Source organism: Pelodiscus sinensis, chromosome 16 (genome assembly GCF_049634645.1).
Source record: "Pelodiscus sinensis isolate JC-2024 chromosome 16, ASM4963464v1, whole genome shotgun sequence".
NCBI classification, from domain to species: Eukaryota; Metazoa; Chordata; order Testudines; family Trionychidae; genus Pelodiscus; species Pelodiscus sinensis.
In genome coordinates, this window is record NC_134726.1 from 36,174,754 (window position 1) to 36,194,743 (window position 19,990).

Consider the following 19,990-nt stretch of genomic DNA (forward strand, 5'->3'; position numbering starts at 1 on the left):
TTTTCGAAACCCCCTCCCACTCTATAAAAAAGGAGGTTTACGTGTTTTTTTGCGATAAAGCGTTTTTCCCGAAAAACCCCCGCATCCAGACTACTTTCACTTTAGAAAGATCCTCTTTTGAAAGTGAGATTTAACCTCTTTAGAAAAAAAACGTCATTCAGACGTGCCCAAGAACACAAGTGGGAGGGAAAGGCCTTGCGGAGTAGGCTTGCTGGCCAGTCAGAGTAGGTTTTCCATTCTGATTTTTATATTCTTTGTGTGATCCTTTTTGCTTGACAACTGTTGTATTGAGCCTCACTTCTTAAAATAAGCCTCTTGAGGAGATTTTGTTGGAAGTGCAGTTGCAGTGTCTATTACTAATTAAAACAAAAAACAGGACTATGTAGCACTTTAAAGACTAACAAGATGGTTTATTAGGGGATGAGCTTTCGTGGGCCAGACCCACTTCCTCAGATCAAATAGTGGAAGAAAATTGTCACAACCATATATACCAAAGGATACAATTAAAAAAATGAACACACATGAAAATGACAAATCAAATTTCAGAACAGAAGGGGGATGGGGGGGGGAGGTAAATGTCTGTGAGCTAATGATATTAGAGGTGATAACTGGGGAAGCTATCTTTGTAATGGGTAAGATAATTAAAGTCTTTATTCAAACTTAGGTGTAAAGTGTCAAATTTAAGCATGAATGACAGTTCAGAGGATTCTCTTTCAAGTGTGGTCTTAAAAGGCCTTTGAAGCAGGATGCAGGTAATCAAGTCATTGAGACAGTGTCCTTTCTGTTTGAAATGGCAAGAAGGCAGAGGTGGGGAACCTAAGGCCTGGGGGCTCGATGCAACCCCTGGCTTGACTGGATCTGGCCCCTGAGGCTCAGGGTGCCCCACCCAACATTTGTGAGCCTGGGCTGGCACTCCTGTCCCTGCCGTTTTTCCGCGGGGCTGGCGCACACAAAAATCTACTAGCCAGGTCCCCGTGGGCTCTTAAGGGAATGTGGGGGAAGTCTTTTTCCTTCTCAGTCAGGGGCTATTTCAGTGAGGATTTGTTGGGTTTTTTTGGTTGTGTGTTTTTTGTGGCTTCTCGTTTGTGTGCGGCCCCATCCCTGAATTAAGGAAATACATGAGCGTGCAGGTATTGAATGGTTCAGTACCAAGTTTATGGGTCCTAAGATTGGGTGTGCAGTAATGGCTCCCTTCCTCGCCCCTCACTTATTTCCGATGCCAGGGTGGATAAAAATCAATGATTTAAAAAAAAAAAATTGGATTTTGCTATTTAAATCAGAAATTTTTAAATTGAAATGGAACTTTTTTTGATAAAATGTTTTTTTGAGGTAAACACCTGTGTAAAGATAGTTTTAATTAAGATGCATCATCGCTCAAAGAGATCTCATCCTGGAACAGGGATTATAAATTCTAATTCATGTACTGCTTAAGAGACATTTTGTAAAATGAGTTCCAATTGTACATGGATTAGGCACCCAATTTGATGGCTTCAGTATAGATTAGGTAGGTTAGTTGTGCAGTTTTCAAACTGTGGATTTGTGTCTCCAGAGCTAACGTGCTTCTTAACAGCAAAAATGTTTTAAAACAAATAAAAAAATGTAGAGGGAGGAAAAATAACAGACTTCAACCCTGTTTTCTCTCTGCAAATTTGTATACATCTTACTTCTCTTTAAGGGCACATCTACACAGCAGCACAAAAGTCTAATTAAGATATGCAACTTCAGCTATGCAATTGCGTAGCTGAAGTCAAAATAGCCTAATTTGGCTTTTGGCGCTGTCTACACAGCAGGAAGGTGAAGGAAAAGCACTCCTCCTTCGACTTCCCTTACTCCTCACAAGGCCGGATTAAGGGGGAGGGCTAGCCGGGCAACTGGAGGGTGCCTGATTGAAGTGGTAAGGGGCCGCGTGCCCGGGGGTGGGGCCGCGCATGTCAATCAGGCGTGGCACGCGCAGGGGCGGGGCCACACATGCGCCGTGCGCCCGCTGCCTGTGGCACAAGTATGTCTCGGTCCGGCACTGACTCTTCATGAAACGAGGGTTACAGCAGTCAGGGTAAGAAGTCCTCCGGCTCAACATTATTTTGAAATAATGGCTTGCTATGTAGACACGCATTTTGTTGTTTTGAAATAACGTCAGCTAGTCTGAAATAACGCTGCTGTGTAGACATACCCTAAAAGTGCAAAGTTTCAAAAAGTTCAATGTGTAGAAGCCAATATTTTAAGTTTCTTATGTTGTCCTGGCTGACACAGTCAATTTAATTTTTTTTAAATTAATTTAACTATTTTAGTTAAAAACAATTTTAACAAAAACAAACTGGATTTAAAAAAAATGTTTAACTAAATTCAAAAGTTCATATGCTTGTTTTGTTTAAATATTATGTTTGCTGTTGAATTAAAAAATCCAGGACACAAAACATTGTTGTTTTTAGTTAAGTAAAACAATTAAATTATCTGTCTGGTGATGTTCTCCTCTTAGAGTAGAAAATCCTTCCAACATTAATGATTAACCTGTTGAATTGGAGATATTTATGAAGCCATTGGGAGGTGAACTATTTGCCTCAATTACATTTGATAAATGAAATAACCAAACAATCATTCGTTTTCTGATATAGCTTTAAAAGTAATCTGAAAAGTTTTCAGAATAAATCACTGTTTAAATGTGTATAGTGTGTACCTTCTTAAAATGAAACCTTCATCTATCTCTGAGATGTGACGAATATGTACTAAGGTTATGACAACCAACCAGAATGCACGTTTATGTAGAAAACCGTGATTAAATCGAGTCTTCCTGACTAGAGATTGAAATCATGATTTAAATCCATTTGATTTACAGGCGGCCCCTGACTTGCGACACGATTGGTTCCTGGGGTAGCATCGCAGTGGCATGTTTTCTTTACCTTCATGTTATTTGAACAAAGTAGTGAGAGAATCATTTTTTAAATAGTCATTAACTGTGGTATTAATGTCACATGGAATAAAATGAAGCATATTAAGATATCATATAGTTGTCATACAGATACCTTTATCTCAACTTTGATAAAACTACGTTGGTTGGTTTCACTTTCTGGCTTGCCTCTGCCAGCACAGCGCTGTGATGTTCGAGTTTGTAATCCCGCCCTGCAGTGTGTCAATGAACAATAAGATGTTTCATTCATTTCATTAGTACTATACAAATTGTGATTTTTAAAAAAATTCTCTTTCTGTAATAAATCGTAACTTTCAGGCCTAAACTAAATCCCACTCAACACAATAGCTTTTCCAGAATGCTTTGACAGGTCAAAGATGAAGTTGCTGTCTTAGACCCATTTGTGTAGGTAAAGTAAAACGTTTGCGTTTTGTGTAAAGATCTGTGCTCTCGGTTAATTGCTTCTTGTGGTTTGGGCTTTTTGTAGGAGTTAAGATTTTTTTTTTTAAATGGGGAGGGAGCAAGAGGGGAAAAACATAGACTCAGAATACTAGAACCCTTGTACAGCTGGGACGTGACTGGTCTGGCACACTCGGGACCTGACTGGTCCCGAATGAGGGGATTTGCCAGACCAGGGAAAGACCATCTCCTCGTAGCCTGTGCTGCCATCAGACTAGGGCTCTAGCCTATTCCCACTGCTGCTCCAACCCTGTGCCAGACCAAGAAGTCCTCGGTTAAGGGAGGTGCAACCTGTATACATGGATTTGTAGAAGTGTTTGGAACGTAATGCTCCACATCAGCTGCTAGAAGTCGGCCTTATCCTCCTTGACTCAATTGACCTTGTTATCTGTAGCCTTACTCTTGATTGGGACTCTTTTCTTATGCCTGTATATTGATACCTGCCTCTGGAATTTCCACTACATGCATTTGACGAAGTGGGTCTTTGCCCACAAAAGCTTATGCTCCAATAAATCTGTTAGTCTGTAAAGTGCCACAGGACTCCTCGTCGCTTTTGCAAATTCACACTAACACAGCTACTCCTCTGATACTTTTGCGCCTTTGTTTGGCTCTAGGTGTCCAGTCGTTTGCTCCCATAGCTGGTTAAGTTGGAGAGCGCTGGACTCCATCTTGGGGATGGAGCGGGCGGGGGGGGGGGGGGGTATGTGTCACAGTTGAGGAAGATGGGAAGCCTCACAGTCATGCTCCCAGATGACTGGTCTACTAGTGAATTTTAGTATCTTATACCTGTATATATGTAAAGCCGACAGACCCAGCTTGTGGGCAGATGGGATTGAACCTGCGACCTTAGGGGCCAAAGCCATGAGCCTCCTACTGCATGAGCTAAAAGCCAACTATCTCTCAGCTAAGCCTGTAGCACAAACTTCACTCTCCTTTTCTCAGTGGTTTCAGTGCCACACACGTATGTGCTTTATCTTCAGGTAGACCAGTGTTTCTTAAACTGTGTCCCGCAGTGCACCACAGTCGGAGGTGTGCCGCGGAGAATAACAGTTCAAAATAGCCACTCTTAAAGGGGCAGTGTTTTTCTCAATAGCTTTCCCCCAACTTTTTTTTTCTCAACAAAAAATCCTTGGTGTTCCTCATAAAAAGTTATTGTTTGGTGTTCCTTGGTCTTAAAAAGTTTAAGAAACACTGAGGTAGACCGAGGATTATATAGCTTCTGAGTAGCCTTTTGGCTAAGAGCATGTGGACTTGTTGTCTATTGATTGCCTTCTAGTAGTAGTTCTAATTAGAGTACTTAGTGCAGGAAGTGAGTGTTGGAAGAATCGGAAATCTGAACAGGAAGTTGAATATAATGGTATCCAGAGCTATCCTGTCCATAGGATATTTTGGGATGGCCACCTCCGGCCCCGCACTTTGGAGGGCCCTATAGCGGCTGCCTCAACTGTGTAATGGACGGGAGGGACCCCGGGGATTATGGGGTCTGGCACGGGGTTGCTCCCCCTCTTCCTGACACTCATGGGCATTTGCGCTCTGCTTTTCCGTGGCAGCCGGAAGTAGAGCGTTCCAGCCCTAGGATGCTCCACTTCCTGCCACCACTGAGAAGCAGGGTACAGCGGGCTGTGAGGGTGGCACAGTGGGGCAGGGTGCATCAGGCTGCTGGGCGGCTCTGGCTTTCCACCATCTTGGTTAGTGCAGGAGAGGGCAGATACCTCTGCTGCTGTCCCATGCCAGACCTTGTAACCCCTGAATTGCGTTTCTCAGGGGAGGAATAAGGGGCGGGGCTTGGGTGGAGCAGAGGCAGGGAGGGGGCGGGGCCTGCATCAGGGGAGTTACCCTGGGCCCTGCACCTGGGGTACGGGAAGGGGGGTTAGCACCAGGCCCCACATCTTCCTAGGGTCAGCCTTGATTGTGTGTTGTGGGAAGAATAAAGTCTGGCGGATTGTATGCAGCAAACTGCAAGATCTGTGCCTTTCCGTATATGTCTCTGTAAACGTAGGCCTATGCGGTATTCCACGCCTGCGGATAATGCGCTGATCTAGTGGTGACATGGATCTTCATAGCTGGGAGGTGTGATAAATGGACTGACATTTCGGAGGCGATGTAAGCACTTATCTGGGGAAGATGAGTTTTTAACCAAGTTTTTAGAAAACTTGCTAATGCAAATTGGTTGCAAAATTGTTACGGAGTTCCAGAAATACAAACGCTTGTTTAAAAGAAATCTTTATTTCATGAGAAGGTCCCTCCCCAAACTGTACAATCCTTAGATATGCAATTCATGCCAACTTATAATAGATCTGTGCTGCTTTTAAACTTAAATACCCCGTACAATATTCTGCATAGATAGTGTATACTTTTCTTCAATTGCTGCAGTATATATTTTTCCTAATTTACCCTTTCCTTGTTTATCTTGCTTACAGTGCAGGGGCCTAATTTAGATGTTTTCCTAAACTGATTAGCAGTTATGGGTCGGGGTAACAGTTTGTGCAGTGTTTAGAGGTAAATTTGATTAGCACTTTTTGAAAACTGTGCAGCAAATTGCACTACTAATCAAGGTAAATCAGACCATGAAGGGTTTTTTTTAAAGGCAGGGAAAATTTTTTTTAAACCAAAGCAAATATATTAAGTTGTCTCACGTTGGGGAGCATTATAATCCTACTGGTTTCGGGTGCTGAATCTTTTAGTTTTACAGTTCTGAGAAGAGCTTTGGTTTAAAAAAAGCCAGCATAAGAAATACTTTTAATATATATATTTTAAATTTTAGGTTATTTAGCTTACTGTCATCAGAAGCCATACTGGCGTTACGGCCAGTATGTCCCTTCCTTCTCTCTTCTAGCTATACTCTAATGAAATGTTCTGTTTCTCTTTATCCATTTTTGTACAAAATAGTTCTCAAGGTCTTGATTCAGAACCTATTAAAGTCAATGGCAAGCCCTCAGTTAACTTCCAATAGGCCCTTAGTACTCATTCAAGAAATATAAGAAAATAAATGAGGGTGTAATGCCAGAATGATGGCTTTAAAAGGGACTAACCAAAATGCCACTGGACAGCGTTGTGTGTGCTTGAGGGGAGATGGTGTTGTATTTTGGAAATTATTGATCGGAACTGTTTCTTTGCTTCTCAAATGAGTAGTGGATTTAGTTTAAGTCTCAAATATCAATTGAGGACGAGGTTCAAAGCTGAAAGGTTTGAGTGCAGACACTGGTGCGTGTCAAGAGCCTGATGCTATGAGTTGTTGAGTACTTCTGGACTGGCTGCAGCATCCCACACCTGGATTTTTCCTGCCGGAAGATGGGTTGTACACTGACTCCAACCTTCATGCTGCTATGAGCCTTCTGAAGGATGAGACTTTGAGAAGCAACTTGGAAGCTCCGGTGTCTGATTTCAGTGCTAACCCCAGGTGCTCTTTACTCTCACAGCTCATGGAGATTCACAAAGTTGGCAAATATCACTGGCCCCTTTTTACAACAGGTAGTGGGGTTGGTGTTTCTGTGTAATTGATGCACAAAGGGAGGGAGTTGCAGAGTGCAATTTAGAACCCAGACCACCAGAATCTCAGGACAGGTCTATACTAACCTGGAAAGTCAACTTAAGAGATGCAACTATAGCTACGTAAATAATGTAGTTGGAGTTGATGTATCTAGGGCCGAATTTTTCCAGTGGCCCCATATGGAGGATCTGTGCTGAGGATATAAATAGAGGATTGATGCTGTGGAGATCGATCTTCCGGCATTCGATTTAGCAGGTCTAGTAAAGGCCCTTTAAATCTAACACTGACGGTGCCCCCATCAACTCCAGAAAGCTGTAAGGAGTAAGAAACTCTCCCATCGACTTCCCTTACTCCTTGCAGCTTTCTGGAGTCGATGGGGGCACCGTCAGTGTTTGATTTAGTGGGCCTTTACTAGACCTGCTAAATCGAATGCCGGAAGATCGATCTTCACAGCATCAATCCTCCATTTATATCCTCAGCACAGATCCTCCATTTAGCATAGATACTGAAATAACAAATTCCTCCAGGTTTGCAAACTTCTGATGCAAGCCCCACTATTCCGACCCTCTGAACGATGGCATAGTTTGAATTCCATCCTCGATATAGTGATTGAGGTCCAATTAAATCTCCAGGTCTCAGTGCTTCCACATTTTAGCAAGCCGTGGTTTCACATCCGGGATTTTCAGGGGGAACCTGAAAAATAGCACAGTGAGTGCAGTTGCATTTACCGACATCAGGATTAATGCATGCATTTGTTTTTAGATATGTTGCTGTCAATGGACATAAAAATTGCTCTCCCACCATGGCTTCCCTTAAGAGGGGGAAAATAATCAGGAGTGTAACATTGTGTAAGTCTTCAAGTGACGTGGCCAGTAATCGGATAATGCTCGGAACAGGGGCAAATTAACTATTGGGAGTGAAATAGATGAAGTCTAATCACAAAATGTTGGCCCTCCTCATTTCTCTGACAGAGGAGATTACTGAAGTTACAAACTGCAAGCTGGTAACTGGAGGAGATTCCTAAAATATGAGATAATTCCTAGAAACTGACCGACTTTCTCTGCAGTACATCAAATTCTAGGTCTATGATCTGTAATTAAATTGCTTCTATGTTGTTAAAAAAAGCATCTGGCTGTTCTTAGATTGTCCCGCTTAAGGATGTAGAATATTATAAGTGGGAGAGCTGTCGTGACATGTAGAAATAGCAATTTCGAGGACAAGAAAATATTAAGTCTTTACATTTTGAACATGCCAGTCTGTGAGAGGCTGTGGGAGTCCAACCCATGGCATAACTACTGTCTCTTACTACTGAAACAGTTGCATTTTTTTGAGCATTAAATGTCAGATGGCCAAATTGACTTGACGCACCCTCATTACTGAATGTCATCTCATGAGCCTGCACATTCATGTAGCAAAGTATTTTTAAATATGTTCTGTGAAAGAAAATTCCAGTGTTTTGGCGGGTTTATGCTGATGATACACACCACTTTTTTCCAACGCTAGACTATAATAGGTGCCTTTTTTCCAACGCTAGACTATAATACCGCAAATAGAACCTCTTGTCTATGAGTGTGGGTTAAGTATTTCCCTGGACATGAGAAAACTGGTGCTGGTGACTAGGGAGATGTTGAGTATTCTCCATACAGTATTTTGAATGTTACCTTCGGATAATGAAAACGTCTTGGGTGAAAGTAGGAGAAGAGGATGGTGCGACTGTCCCTCTCCTGTGAAAAACACTGGGGTGTTGTTTGTCCTCTCCCTGGCTTGGGGAAGTGAAGCTTCCCTACCTTGAGAGCTCCCCCTCCTGTCATGTTCTCCTTTACCGACGGTTGTGTAAAACTTTTCTTTTGAAACCCTTGGACAGAAGATGCTATGCAAGTGCAAAAGAATATCACTTGCTCCCTATGTCTGCACGTGCTGTTTCTGTATAGATTTAGCCAGTGGCTGGTTCTAGCAACTAATGAAATATCTATCTTAGAGAAAAGTGTTTCCCTCAAAAAAGACTCTGCGAGAATTCCCTATGTTTTAGGGGACAGTGCTTAGGGGAGCCATAGAACGCTAGAACTGGACGGTATCTCGAGAGGTCATCAAGTCCACTCCCTGCCATCAGGGCAGGACCAAGCACTATCTAGATCATCCATAATGGATGTCTGTCCAACTTGCTCTTAAATATCTCCAGCGTTGGAGATTCCACAACCTCCCTGGGCAATTTATTCCAGTGTTTAACCACCCTGACAGTTAGGAAGTTCTTCCTAATGTCCAACCTAAACCTCCCTTGCTGCAATTTAAGCCCATTGCTTCTTGTCCTACCATCAGAGGTCCAATGAGAACAATTTTTCTCCCTCCTCCTTCTTTGTAGCACCAGTAGTATACTACTGGAGAGAAGGAGGTGTTAATGCATGCCTTTCCTGAATACAGATACACCTCTGCCATGCTGAGCTTGAAAGATATCCTGCGATGGATTTAAAGATCTTTTCATTTTTGTTTTTTTTTCTCCTAGTTGTCGCTTTTTTGGTGGCTTACCATCAAAACAAGCAGTTGATTGGGGAGCAGGGACTGCTGCCGTGTAAGCTCTACTTGCAGAACGTTAAACGGTATTTCAAAGGAAAGATTAACCTGGATTCCTTGAGCTATGCCCCAACGATTATCTGGTTCCTGGACTGGTCTGATATGGACAGCACCCTGGACTGCCTTGCTGGCCTTGGCTTGGGAGTTGCAGCGTACGTGTTGGTCACTGGATGTGCAAACATGATCCTCATGGGCATTCTGTGGATTCTCTACCTCTCGTTGGTGAACGTGGGACAGATCTGGTAGGTTGACAAGCTTTCTCCTCTGGTTTTCTCTTTGTAATGTTTCACCGTGCATTGTATGAATAAGCTTTTGTGTTCCTGAAAGATTGAGGCATGGTAATTACATTGACTATTACAGTGGAGTAATACCATTCGTTTTAGCAGAGTGCCTCGTGATTGACATCAATGTGAGTAAGAACAGAATCAGGCCAGTAATGTAACTGTAGTATTGTATAAGTTTTGTTAACTGGCATTCTTGGGGAATGGGCGTTGTTGGTTTATCAAATGTGCTGGTTACGCAAGCTTTACACCGATGGTTCATGAATTTTTCACTGTACACTAGCTATAGTTACAGGCTGGGTTAGATAATATCCAATAATGGTATTCTGCGCAGAAGCATGATACAAACAAACTTTACTGCCACGAGTTTACAAACTGGACTTCTGCAAGCACTGGGAAAAATCGAAAAACGAAGCTGGATGGCTATCGGAATTTTTCCGGTTAATTGAAGGGGGAATTGTATTGCCATCTATGACAGATGCCTGTTAACCGAGTTTGCCGGATATTAAACTGCTGGAGAACACAGCTTGTCCTGGACAGGGTATCCTTGCAGTAGAATATATTCTTTCCTCACGCTAGCTATTCAACTCATTAGCTTTGTTCTGAGCAAGATTATTCTTTCCTTTAAAGCCGGATCAGTGCCAGCCACAGATTATAGCATGTGTTCTCTGTGCCCGTTTCAAACAAAATAGAAACCACTCAATGTCTTAAATATAAGGGAAGGTGGAAAGGATTGTTGCCTGACCTCTTTAGTTAGTTCTGAAGGTATTACTACCAAATTCAGTGACCTCTCTGCCCTGCAGCGTTGGACATCATGTTTGCAGTTGGACATCATGGGATGTACTCATTAATGTAGCACTGGATAAAATTAGTGTCAGTAATGATGCTCACCCTGATAAACTAAAAACTGTAACCTGTACAGGTTGGAAATTAAATCCCAGTGAGGAAAATAGAAAGGAGCATAAACTCTGTCAAATTAAGTGTAAACATATACAGTAAAACTCCAATTGTCCGGCATCCAGTGGTCCGGCACTCCTGATAGTCTGGCACCAACTGGAACCTGGAAGTGCTCCAGCCAGCCGGACAGTTGGAGCTCCTGTGAGCCCTATGCGCGTTCATGGGTCGGGAAAGGGAAGGGGAGGAAAGGGGAAGGGGATTATACCTCTGTGACGGGTCTGACGGACCGCACTGCATCTGGCCGGTGGGCGGGGAACGGCGCGGCGAGGGGCGAACCCTCCACCGTTTTGCAGGGAGGCATGGGAAGCCCCGTGCAGCTGCCGGCGACAGGCCAGCTGGGGCTGCAAGCGGCAGCGGCGGACTTGGGGAAGCGGCGAGGCAGAGTAGCTGGGGTGCTGCCGGATTGGTCTCGCGGCGCAGCTCAGGTGAGGGGCGGTGCTACGGGACCAACCTGGCAGCACCCCAGCTGCTCTCCTCAGCCGCTTCCCCAAGTCCACCACTGCCGCTTGCAGCCCCAGCTGGCCTGTTGCCGGCGGCTGCCCCTTCCCCCGCCCCCCTGCAAAATGGTGGAGGGTTCACCCCTCGCCGCCCCATTCCCCGCTGACCCCTCCCCCGCCAGTCGCAGTGCGGTCCCGGCAGACCCGTCACAGCCCCCCCGCCAGAGTACCTCCTGATACTCCGGCATATCCGATAATCCAGCAGCCCCTGGGTCCCAAAGGTGCCAGATTATCGGAAGTCGACTGGACGATCGAGATGCTAAAGAAGCACTCAAAGATGATAAGGTCATTGCAGAGAAACTAAATGAATTCTTTGCTTCGGTCTTCACGGCTGAGGATGCGAGGGAGATTCCCAAACCTGAGCCATTCTTTTTAGGTGACAAATCTGAGGAACTGTCCCTGACTGAGTTGTCATTAGAGGAGGTTTTGGCACAAATTGATAAATGTAACAGTAATAAGGCACCAGTACCAGATGACCAGGTGGCATTCACTCAAGAGTTTAGAAAGAACTGAAATGTGAAATTGCAGAACTATTAACTGTGGTTTGTAACTTATCCTTTAAATCAGCTTCTGTACCTAATGACTGGAAGATAGCTAATGCGATGCCAATATTTAAAAAGGGCTCTAGAGGTGATCCTGGCAATTATAGACCAGCAAGTCTAATGTCAGTACTGGGCAAATTAGTTGAAACTATAGTAAAGAATAAAATTGTCAGACACATAGATGAACATAATATGTTGCGGAAAAGTCAACATGGTTTCTGTAAAGGGAAATCATGCCTTACTAATCTTTGGGTAACGTTCTGCCAAGAATAAATCTGGCTGCAGTTTAAATGTTGCCCGGGGTCTACTGTTGGGTTTTTCCCAGTCTTTTATGGTGGTGTACATGGGTGGGAGGGGTGGGGACTTTTTTCCCCCAGTAATGGTTGGAACCACAACCACAGCCCCGCAGACTTGATCCAAATGTCTCTTCCTGAGTGGGTGGATGGTTCGGGCATTCATGGCCAAGTGTTAGGTCCCGCTGCGCCCTGGAAGACAATCGTCTCAGAGGAATGTAAGCCAAGCCCAGAGTTTGCCTTCTGCGGATGCTGTGGTTTGAAGGAATTGCCTCCTGATTTTTGAGATAAGCTTGTACTTTGCTTTGTTTTGCTAGTTCATTCGCCGCTTGTCGGCGACCCTGTCATACACACACACAGGTAATTTATGGCATATGGTCGAATGGACTGAGTTAATGGGGGCAGGGGAGGAAAATAGGTGTTGTCTCAATTTCATTTCAGCTTAGTTATGGCACGAACTGTATGGAGCAGGAAATTGGGCTCCTGTTGTTGAGGGGTGGGGGAAATCAAAGCGGCCCAGTGCTGCAGTTCATTCAACCACGGCCACATTTTTCATTCGATTCTATGCTGCGTGGTCAAACCCACATTGTCATTGTGCACCCACTGTGACCTTCCGTTCCCCAGGGAAGCCGATGCCGGGTGCCGGGGTGTTTCCGATGCATTGCAGGATCAGGGAGGGGGGAATTGAACCCATTTCCTCTCTCCACCCTCCCCACCCCCAAGATGTGAAGAATTTGTGTGATGCACAGTATAGACCTGTGCCTGCTGAAACGAAACGGATTTTGCCTTTGACCTTAGTGGAAGCAAAGTCCGGCCTTATAACGGCTGCTAGCCAGTTGTAGTCAGAGGGGCTCTGTTTACAAACCCATAAGTGCTCTCTTTTTTTTGTAGACAGCTAAAGGGATGTCATTTTCTCTTGGGTGGGTCCTGCCGTGGTCTTGCCTCAGTTTCCCCATCTTGGACTTGGCCCTCTGGTGAAGCCATTCTAGTTCGTTCCTTCAGGGGTGCACCACTCCAAAACAACCACTAAACTGGATTCAGCCTCGCCTTCAGGAGGAGTAGCTTCCCTCCTCTGATTCAGGTCTTTTCTGCCCACCCTCTGGACTCAGCTTTCACCTTTCCTGGCTCTTTTTTGTCTTTTCCCTCGGCAAATCCGGGGCTGTTTTGGGTTGCTCTCTGGTCTCTTTTGGGCAGCCACACCCAGGCCTTCTTGCCTAGAATCTTCCATGGGCCTTTATCTGCTTTATCACCCCTATTGTAGGCCGGGGTGGGCAATAATTTTTGGCCGGGGGCCACTTCCAAAATGTTTGAAGTGGCCCTGGGCTGCCCCGGAAGGGGCGGGGCCTAAAACGGAAGGGGCGGGGCCATGATGCTTCCCAGCTCCCCCACCCTCAGACCATGATTGGTCTGGGGGTAGGGGAGCCCCTTTGCCCCTCCCATTAAGCACCCATGCCCTTGGCAAGGCGGGAAGAGGCTTAACACGCTCCCCCACCCCAGGCCAATTAGGGCCTGGGGGTGGGGGAAGCGCACGAAGTTTCCTCCGCCCTGCCAGGAGCACGTAGCCCTTTGAAGCGCCGCGCACACCTGGCAGGGTGGGAGGAGACTTCATGAGCTCCTCCACCCCCTCAAGTCCTGATTGGCCTGGGGGCAGGAGGAGCGCGCGAAGTTTCCTCAGCCCTACCCCCTCCCTGAGAGGAGTGCACAACCCTTTAGCCCACCCCTGCTGTAGGCCAACACTGCACAGTGGGGCGGTCTGGGGCTAGTGGAACTGGGCTGGACTGGCCCAAGGCCTCTGGCCCCTAGCGGGCTAGGACCCCAGTTCCACAAGAAAACCGTTAACTTCAGGGATTACTTTAGGGGACTGGGTGTGTAAGAGGAACTGGCATCTTTTCATATGTCCTGGGTGGGTTCCTGACAGGTACGGGGCAGCGTGAAACATAGTCCCAGGCAGGTCGTGGTTGGTTACAAACGTGCAGTGTCTCTCATTGTGCCACTGTTCCACGTATGCCACAGAAATGTGGTTTCTTCGCTGTTTTTTTAAAACTAAATAATTCAGAAATAACCATGAAGCTTAGCTTATAGCCTGTTATTTGAAACGAGAAGATTTCCCTGCCTGGCTCGGGTCCTTAACTCAACTATGCTTTTTCTTCATTGAAATCATTGCTCTGAGGTGGGTCTGGGGAGGAGGGGTTCAGGGTGCAGGCTGCCCTGGGGAGACAGGACAACCTCAGCCCCCTCTCACCATAGCAGCTTGGGGCCAAGTGAGGAGAGGTGCATGTCCCCTGGCAGGAGGACAGACACACAAACAGACAAACTCTCTGAAATATATAGTAGATAGCTGTCTCTTTCTCCACTCCACTGGCCCAATGGGGCTATAGCTGTCCCAGCCCCCATCTCTGGCTCCTTTTCTGCCCCTCCCGGTGGTCATTCTGCAGTATAACTGGCCCTCCTACCAGGCCCCTCCCTTTTCATTTTATGAGAAGCAATCGAATTCCAGGCACATCCCATTGTCCTGGCTCAACCAAACCGTTACCTTGCTTTAAGTCGTGATATGAGGAAGCTGCCTACCGAATTTGGGGTTCCTCACTCTTACCGAGAAATTCTTGAACAAACGGACTCGCAGACATTTTTAAAATATATGGTAAGATAGAGGAAGGAACCTCACAGCAAGTCCCTGCATGGAAAAATGTTTGTGCACCCTCCATCTTTTGGGGACACAGTGTGTTTCACCCTTGGAACTTGGCAGGTTGTGGGAAGTTTGGGGAGAGGGGTTGATAAGATGCTTAGGGGGGAGAATCCAGAGACTCTAAGAAGGATTCTTCTGTGAGTCTTCTCCCAAGACTGACGTTGCTAGGTCCCCAATAGGAGTTGTGTGATAGTTTCTCAAACCAGTGTCTCTGGGTGCTTTTATGCCATCGTTTCTCATTGCGGTGTTTATGAATCACCTGGCACCAACTGTCAGCCCAGTATCCTGTCTCTGATAAGACGGGCCTGTGGTCTATCAACTCCTATGAGATGGTTGATTCGGAAGGCATTTTAAGGGGGATACTGAATTCTAAAGAGGGATACAATTTGCTGGTACTCTACGCCAGCACGGGACAATTTATTCTTTATATGTCCTTTTTACAAAAAAATTGAAATTTTAAATGTGTCTCTTTGTTTTGGGTTGTAGTCTTCAGACATTGTTGACCGAGTGACTCTTTCAACTGCGGTCCAGCTGGCTTGTGCTCTGGATACAGAGGGAACTTCAGTAGAGTAGTTGTCTCTTTGGGTATGTCTATACTACCACCCTAGTTCGAACTAGGGTGGTTAATGTAGGCAACCGGAGTTGCAAATGAAGCCCGGAGGAGTACAGGTAGTTCGGAATAGGAAGCCTAATCCGAACTACCTAGTTCGTGCCGCGTGTAGCCGTGGGCACGGAGTCCGAACTAGCGGACATTTAAAAATGGCGGCGCCCGGCAACGTGCAAATGAAGCCCGGGAAATTCAAATCCCGGGCTTCATTTGCAACTCGGGTTGCCTACATTAACCACCCTAGTTCGAACTAGGGTGGTAGTGTAGACATACCCTTTGAAAGGCAGGAAGGCATCGGTCGCATGCACTAGGTGTACTAGACGTCCATTTCTTTGAAATACAGTGGCTGGAGAGTGTTGTGTTCCAGGAGAAGTTCGCTATGATAACACAGTAGAGCAGCGATGGGCAACCCAGGCTTTTGAGTGGTTGGCATGAGTGAACTTCCTCATCTCAGCGGGCCACAACATTGTCCTAACCATGACGGTCTTCCAAGATAAGAGTAGTTTTGCTCGCTGTGCATGTGTACCTAGAGTATGTGAGGTGTGCGGACACAGAGAGGGCGCATGACGCTCAGAATCCATGTTGTGTGCAATCTGCACATACCTGCCTTCACGTGCTCTGGCTTTGGGTGTGTGCCGCTTTAGAAATACCGGTAGGAGAACCACTACATGGTGGGAAACCACCGGAATCTGGCAACCCTATGCATGGACAACGATCAACAAAATATTTTGCAGGCTGCACATAGAACCCTGATGGGCTGCTTGTGACCTGCGGGCTGCAGGTTACCCACCACTGTAATGGAGGAAGAGTTAGAGGCCTTTACGTGCAGCGTGAACATCTCTCATCGTCTGTGGTAGAAATGGCTTAAACCAAATGATCAGGAGAAAGCTCGCTGGCTGGTTTAGGAAATGGGTAATAGCAATAGGAAACGGAGCAGGGATGTTAAATTTAGTTTCATCAACTAATTGACTAGTCGATAGATTTTCCATCAACTAGTCAATTAGTCGATAAGCAGGGGAGCCGCGGCGGGATTAGCTCCCGGCTCTGGTAGCTAACCCCGCAGTGGTTCTGCCTTTTAAATGTATTAAGAGCCAGCAGGCTCTTAATACATGTAACAGGCTGAAGCTCAGTGGTGGGGGACCCAGCGCGAGCTGGGAATCAGCTGTCCTGGCTTCCCCCCTGCTGTGCTTCTGATTTTTGAATGTATTAAGAGCCAGCAGGCTCTTTGTACACTTTAAAAAGCAGAGGCGCCGCATCTAGGACAGGGCGCGAACTGGGAATCGGTTGATTCCCGGCTTGTGCCTGGTCCCTGCTACCCCTTCACCCCCGCCTCCCCTGCGCCCCATGGAGACAGTGCTGGGTGGAAACGGCTTTTAGGCTGGCTCCCCCCAGTACCAGCTCCTGCTCCCCTCGATCCCCACTGCATCTGATAGAGGCAGCCAGGGTTGTGTGTATGTGTGTGAGACTAGTCGACTATCTGATAAGCTTTTGCTAGTCGACTAGTTGCTTACATCCCTGAAACGGCGTCCATCTTTGTGGGGTGCCCAGTGCTGGTGATGGTCTCTGAAAATGGTGGGCCTCAACCCAGTTGCTAGAGGATGGCTTGTGTTGTCAGACAAAGGGAAGGACCTTTTGGCAGTCTAAGTGAGGGTATGTCTACGCTACCCCGCTAGTTCGAACTAGCGGGGTAATGTAGGCGTACCGCACTTGCAAATGAAGCCCGGGATTTGAATTTCCCGGGCTTCATTTGCATAAACTGGGCGCCGCCATTTTTAAATCCCTGCTCGTTCGAGCCCCGTGCCGCGTGTAGAACGCTGGTGGGGTTTAAGATTTAATTTAATTTCTGGTTTCTGTTACTTCCTGGAACTCTGCCACTGTTCTAGCTTCAACCTGAACTTACTGACACTGCTGTTAAGGCATGAGAAGGTTTGGGGCCTCTGCTTGTAGTTGGATACGCTGCCTGTGATTCCCAGGATACGGAATCGGATTTGTGAATTTTAAAACCACACATTGACCTGGAACAAAATACTTAACTTTGTCAGCCTGCTGGGGCAATGCTTGTGGACTCTCTCTTAAACAGTGCATTTGGGGTGTTGAGTTCCCTAGTCTGGCATTCGCCACAACAAATGTGTTAATTTCAGGGATGGTTAAATGTATGGCCAAGGATGAATCCTTGCTAGCCAGACACTCCCCAAGTTACAAACACCCCCCTCCCCACACACAAGCTCATCTACAGCCTTGGCGTACAGGCAAGAGGCATAGGTGACGGTGAGCAACGCCAGGGCTGGCTGGAGGACTTTGAAGCGGAAACTGCTGCTTCTCTACAGTCGCTGGCTGCATGGCCCCCCAATCCCTCTCTCCCCCCCCGGAGTCCTCTGGACAGCAGTCACGCCACTCGCCACCTCCTGGCGAGTGGGGGGCTGGGTGCAACTCCGGGGGGAGGGAGAGATGGGGGGCTGACCACAGGAGCTGGTGCAGAGCCCTTGGGAGAAGGGGGGTGAGGAGACTGGGAAATGCTCAGAAGACCCCTTCAGAATCCCCACCCAGCTCTTCACCCTCCTCAAATCAAACCTGCCTCTCCTCAAGCACCAGCTTTCGAGATTAAATACCCTCCCTCCCAAGTGTGGGCTAGCCTGGGACTCTGACTGCCATTTATAACACTGTGTTCCGAGTTCCAAACAACCGACTTACCGACGACCTTTTGGGACAGCCCGTCTGGCAGCTGGGGATTTAAAAACGCAACCTGATAAGGGACCTTTATCACTAGAGTCACTCTGGTGACTTTGCACCCAGGTCACGTATACAGTCACTTGTTATCCGGGAGTAATCCACTAGTGTCTGATTGAGTGGGCTGGGAATGTGCATACTTCTGGGAGGGGAACCTTTTTTGGGTCGGAGGCCACTGACCCACAGAAGAATCATTCGGGGCCACACGCAAGTGAGGGGAAAAAAAATCAAACCCAAACCCTCACTGGTGTAGCCCCTTACTGAGAAGAAAGACACTTCCCATGTGACCCTCACACCCCAGAGCCTAGGGGCCCCCCGCCTAATAGATTTTGTGTGCTTCAGCCCCACCCTGGGGCCGTGTCGGGGGCTGGAGCACCTGTGCGGGGTCCCCAATGCTGGGTTGGCCCTGAGCCTCGGGGGCCAAATCCTGCCCCCAGGTTTTAGGTTCACTCTCGTATCCGATGCTCAAAGAGCCCGCGCTCTTGTTTGTTTGTTCCCTCCAACATGCTTTGACTTCATCCTTTGAAAGAGAACGAGGCTAAACAGAATCTAAAAATCTGCCAATGAAATGAAAGATGAAGTAGGTGACTCATGAGTTGGTTGGAGGGACCCATGTTGACAGCTAAGAGGTTGAACCTCTCTAGTCCAGCACTCTCTGGTCCAGCAACAGCCATGATCCACCGTGATGTTACTTAGCCAAACGTCCACGTTTCATGGTAGTGGCCAAGTTTCCCGTGGTCCCACAAAGTTTGTTTCCATCCTGGCTCTCAGTGTTCTGTGCTGTTCTAATTGATCCCTAAATGTCCTCTAACAGCCCAGCAAGCAGTGGAAGTGTTGATAATGTTGCTAGACACTATTGATCTCCCATGGTCCGGAAAATTCCCTCATTCAGAACCGGTCCGGAAGGGTGCCGGATTAGAGAGGTTTAACCTGTAGTATTTTATTTAATGGTACACTGTATCCCTGATTTCAGGGACATGCTGCCCACTTAGTTTTTGTTGGGAGAAAAAATAAAAATGCTGTTGAACCAGCTAAAGAATTGGAGAGGGTGTGGGTGTATGAAAAACCCTCAATATTTTCCATCCTTTCTTTCTGGTCCAGATGTCCTAGGTTCAAACATTCCATTATATGAAGACTGCTGCTGCGCATATTCATGGTAAATAATGAGGAAGACTGGTCAGTTACAGGTTGGACCTTCCTGGTTCTGCACCCTTGGGACCTGACTGGTCCCGGATGAGAGATTCTGCCGGCCAAGAGAGGTCATTTCTGGCCTTCCTCCTGTTGGCCTCACTGGCCTTCCCGGCTCCCCCAACAGCCCAGCTTGGTTGGGTGCCGTGCTTCCTGTCCCCGTCTCTGACTGACTCAATACAGCTGTGCCACTGCCAGTCTCCACGGCTTTCCCCTCCCCCTCCAGCCCAGCTGGGCTGCCTGCCTGGACTCTCTGATCCTGGAACATCCATGGTCCTGCCATTGAATGCTGGTTTATAGAGGTGCAACTTGTAATACAGAGCAATCTGGATTGCTGGCTAAGATGCATTCAGGCAAAGCCACACACATTTCAGTGTAGCCGAATGTACAGTCAGACATCTGGCAACCAAGAATGCAAGAGGGACTCTATCCTGTGAATCCGAGACTCTGAAAGAGACTTGGGGTGGGTCGCGTTAATTGTTAGAGCTACGCTGTGGCCTCAAGGGCTAACGAGGTCCTTGCTGAATAAATATGGGCAGAAAGGTTGTAGTCCATCTGTATTTGGGCCCTGGCGTGTGGAATACTGTGTGCAGTTCTGGTGTCCAGACGGCAAGGAATGGATTGAAAAACTGGAGCGTTCAGAGAATGATGAAAGGTTTGAAAAACAGGCCTGAGAGTGAAAGACTCAAGGAGGTCAAGTTGTCTGTCAAAGAGAAGGTTGAAGGGAGGGGCGGGGTGACTTGATTAGTACTAGCTTGACACTAGACGGCTCTTTAAGTTAGCAGTTGTG

The 19,990-nt window shown here is 46.8% G+C and overlaps 1 protein-coding gene across 4 annotated transcripts in view; it reads left to right on the plus strand.

Annotated features, from left to right (window-relative positions):
* The window catches only part of LMF1 (lipase maturation factor 1), a 438,974-nt gene that overhangs the window by 9,143 nt on the left and 409,841 nt on the right, over positions 1 to 19,990 (plus strand). For 3 of the 4 annotated variants that reach the window (XM_075899802.1, XM_075899803.1, XM_014569758.3), the window contains exon 2: positions 9,355 to 9,664. In XM_075899802.1, coding sequence (XP_075755917.1) covers positions 9,355 to 9,664 — 310 coding nt within the window. Of the gene's footprint in view, positions 1 to 9,354; positions 9,665 to 19,990 lie in introns of those variants that run through there. The other variant, XM_025180933.2, reaches the window with a different exon arrangement.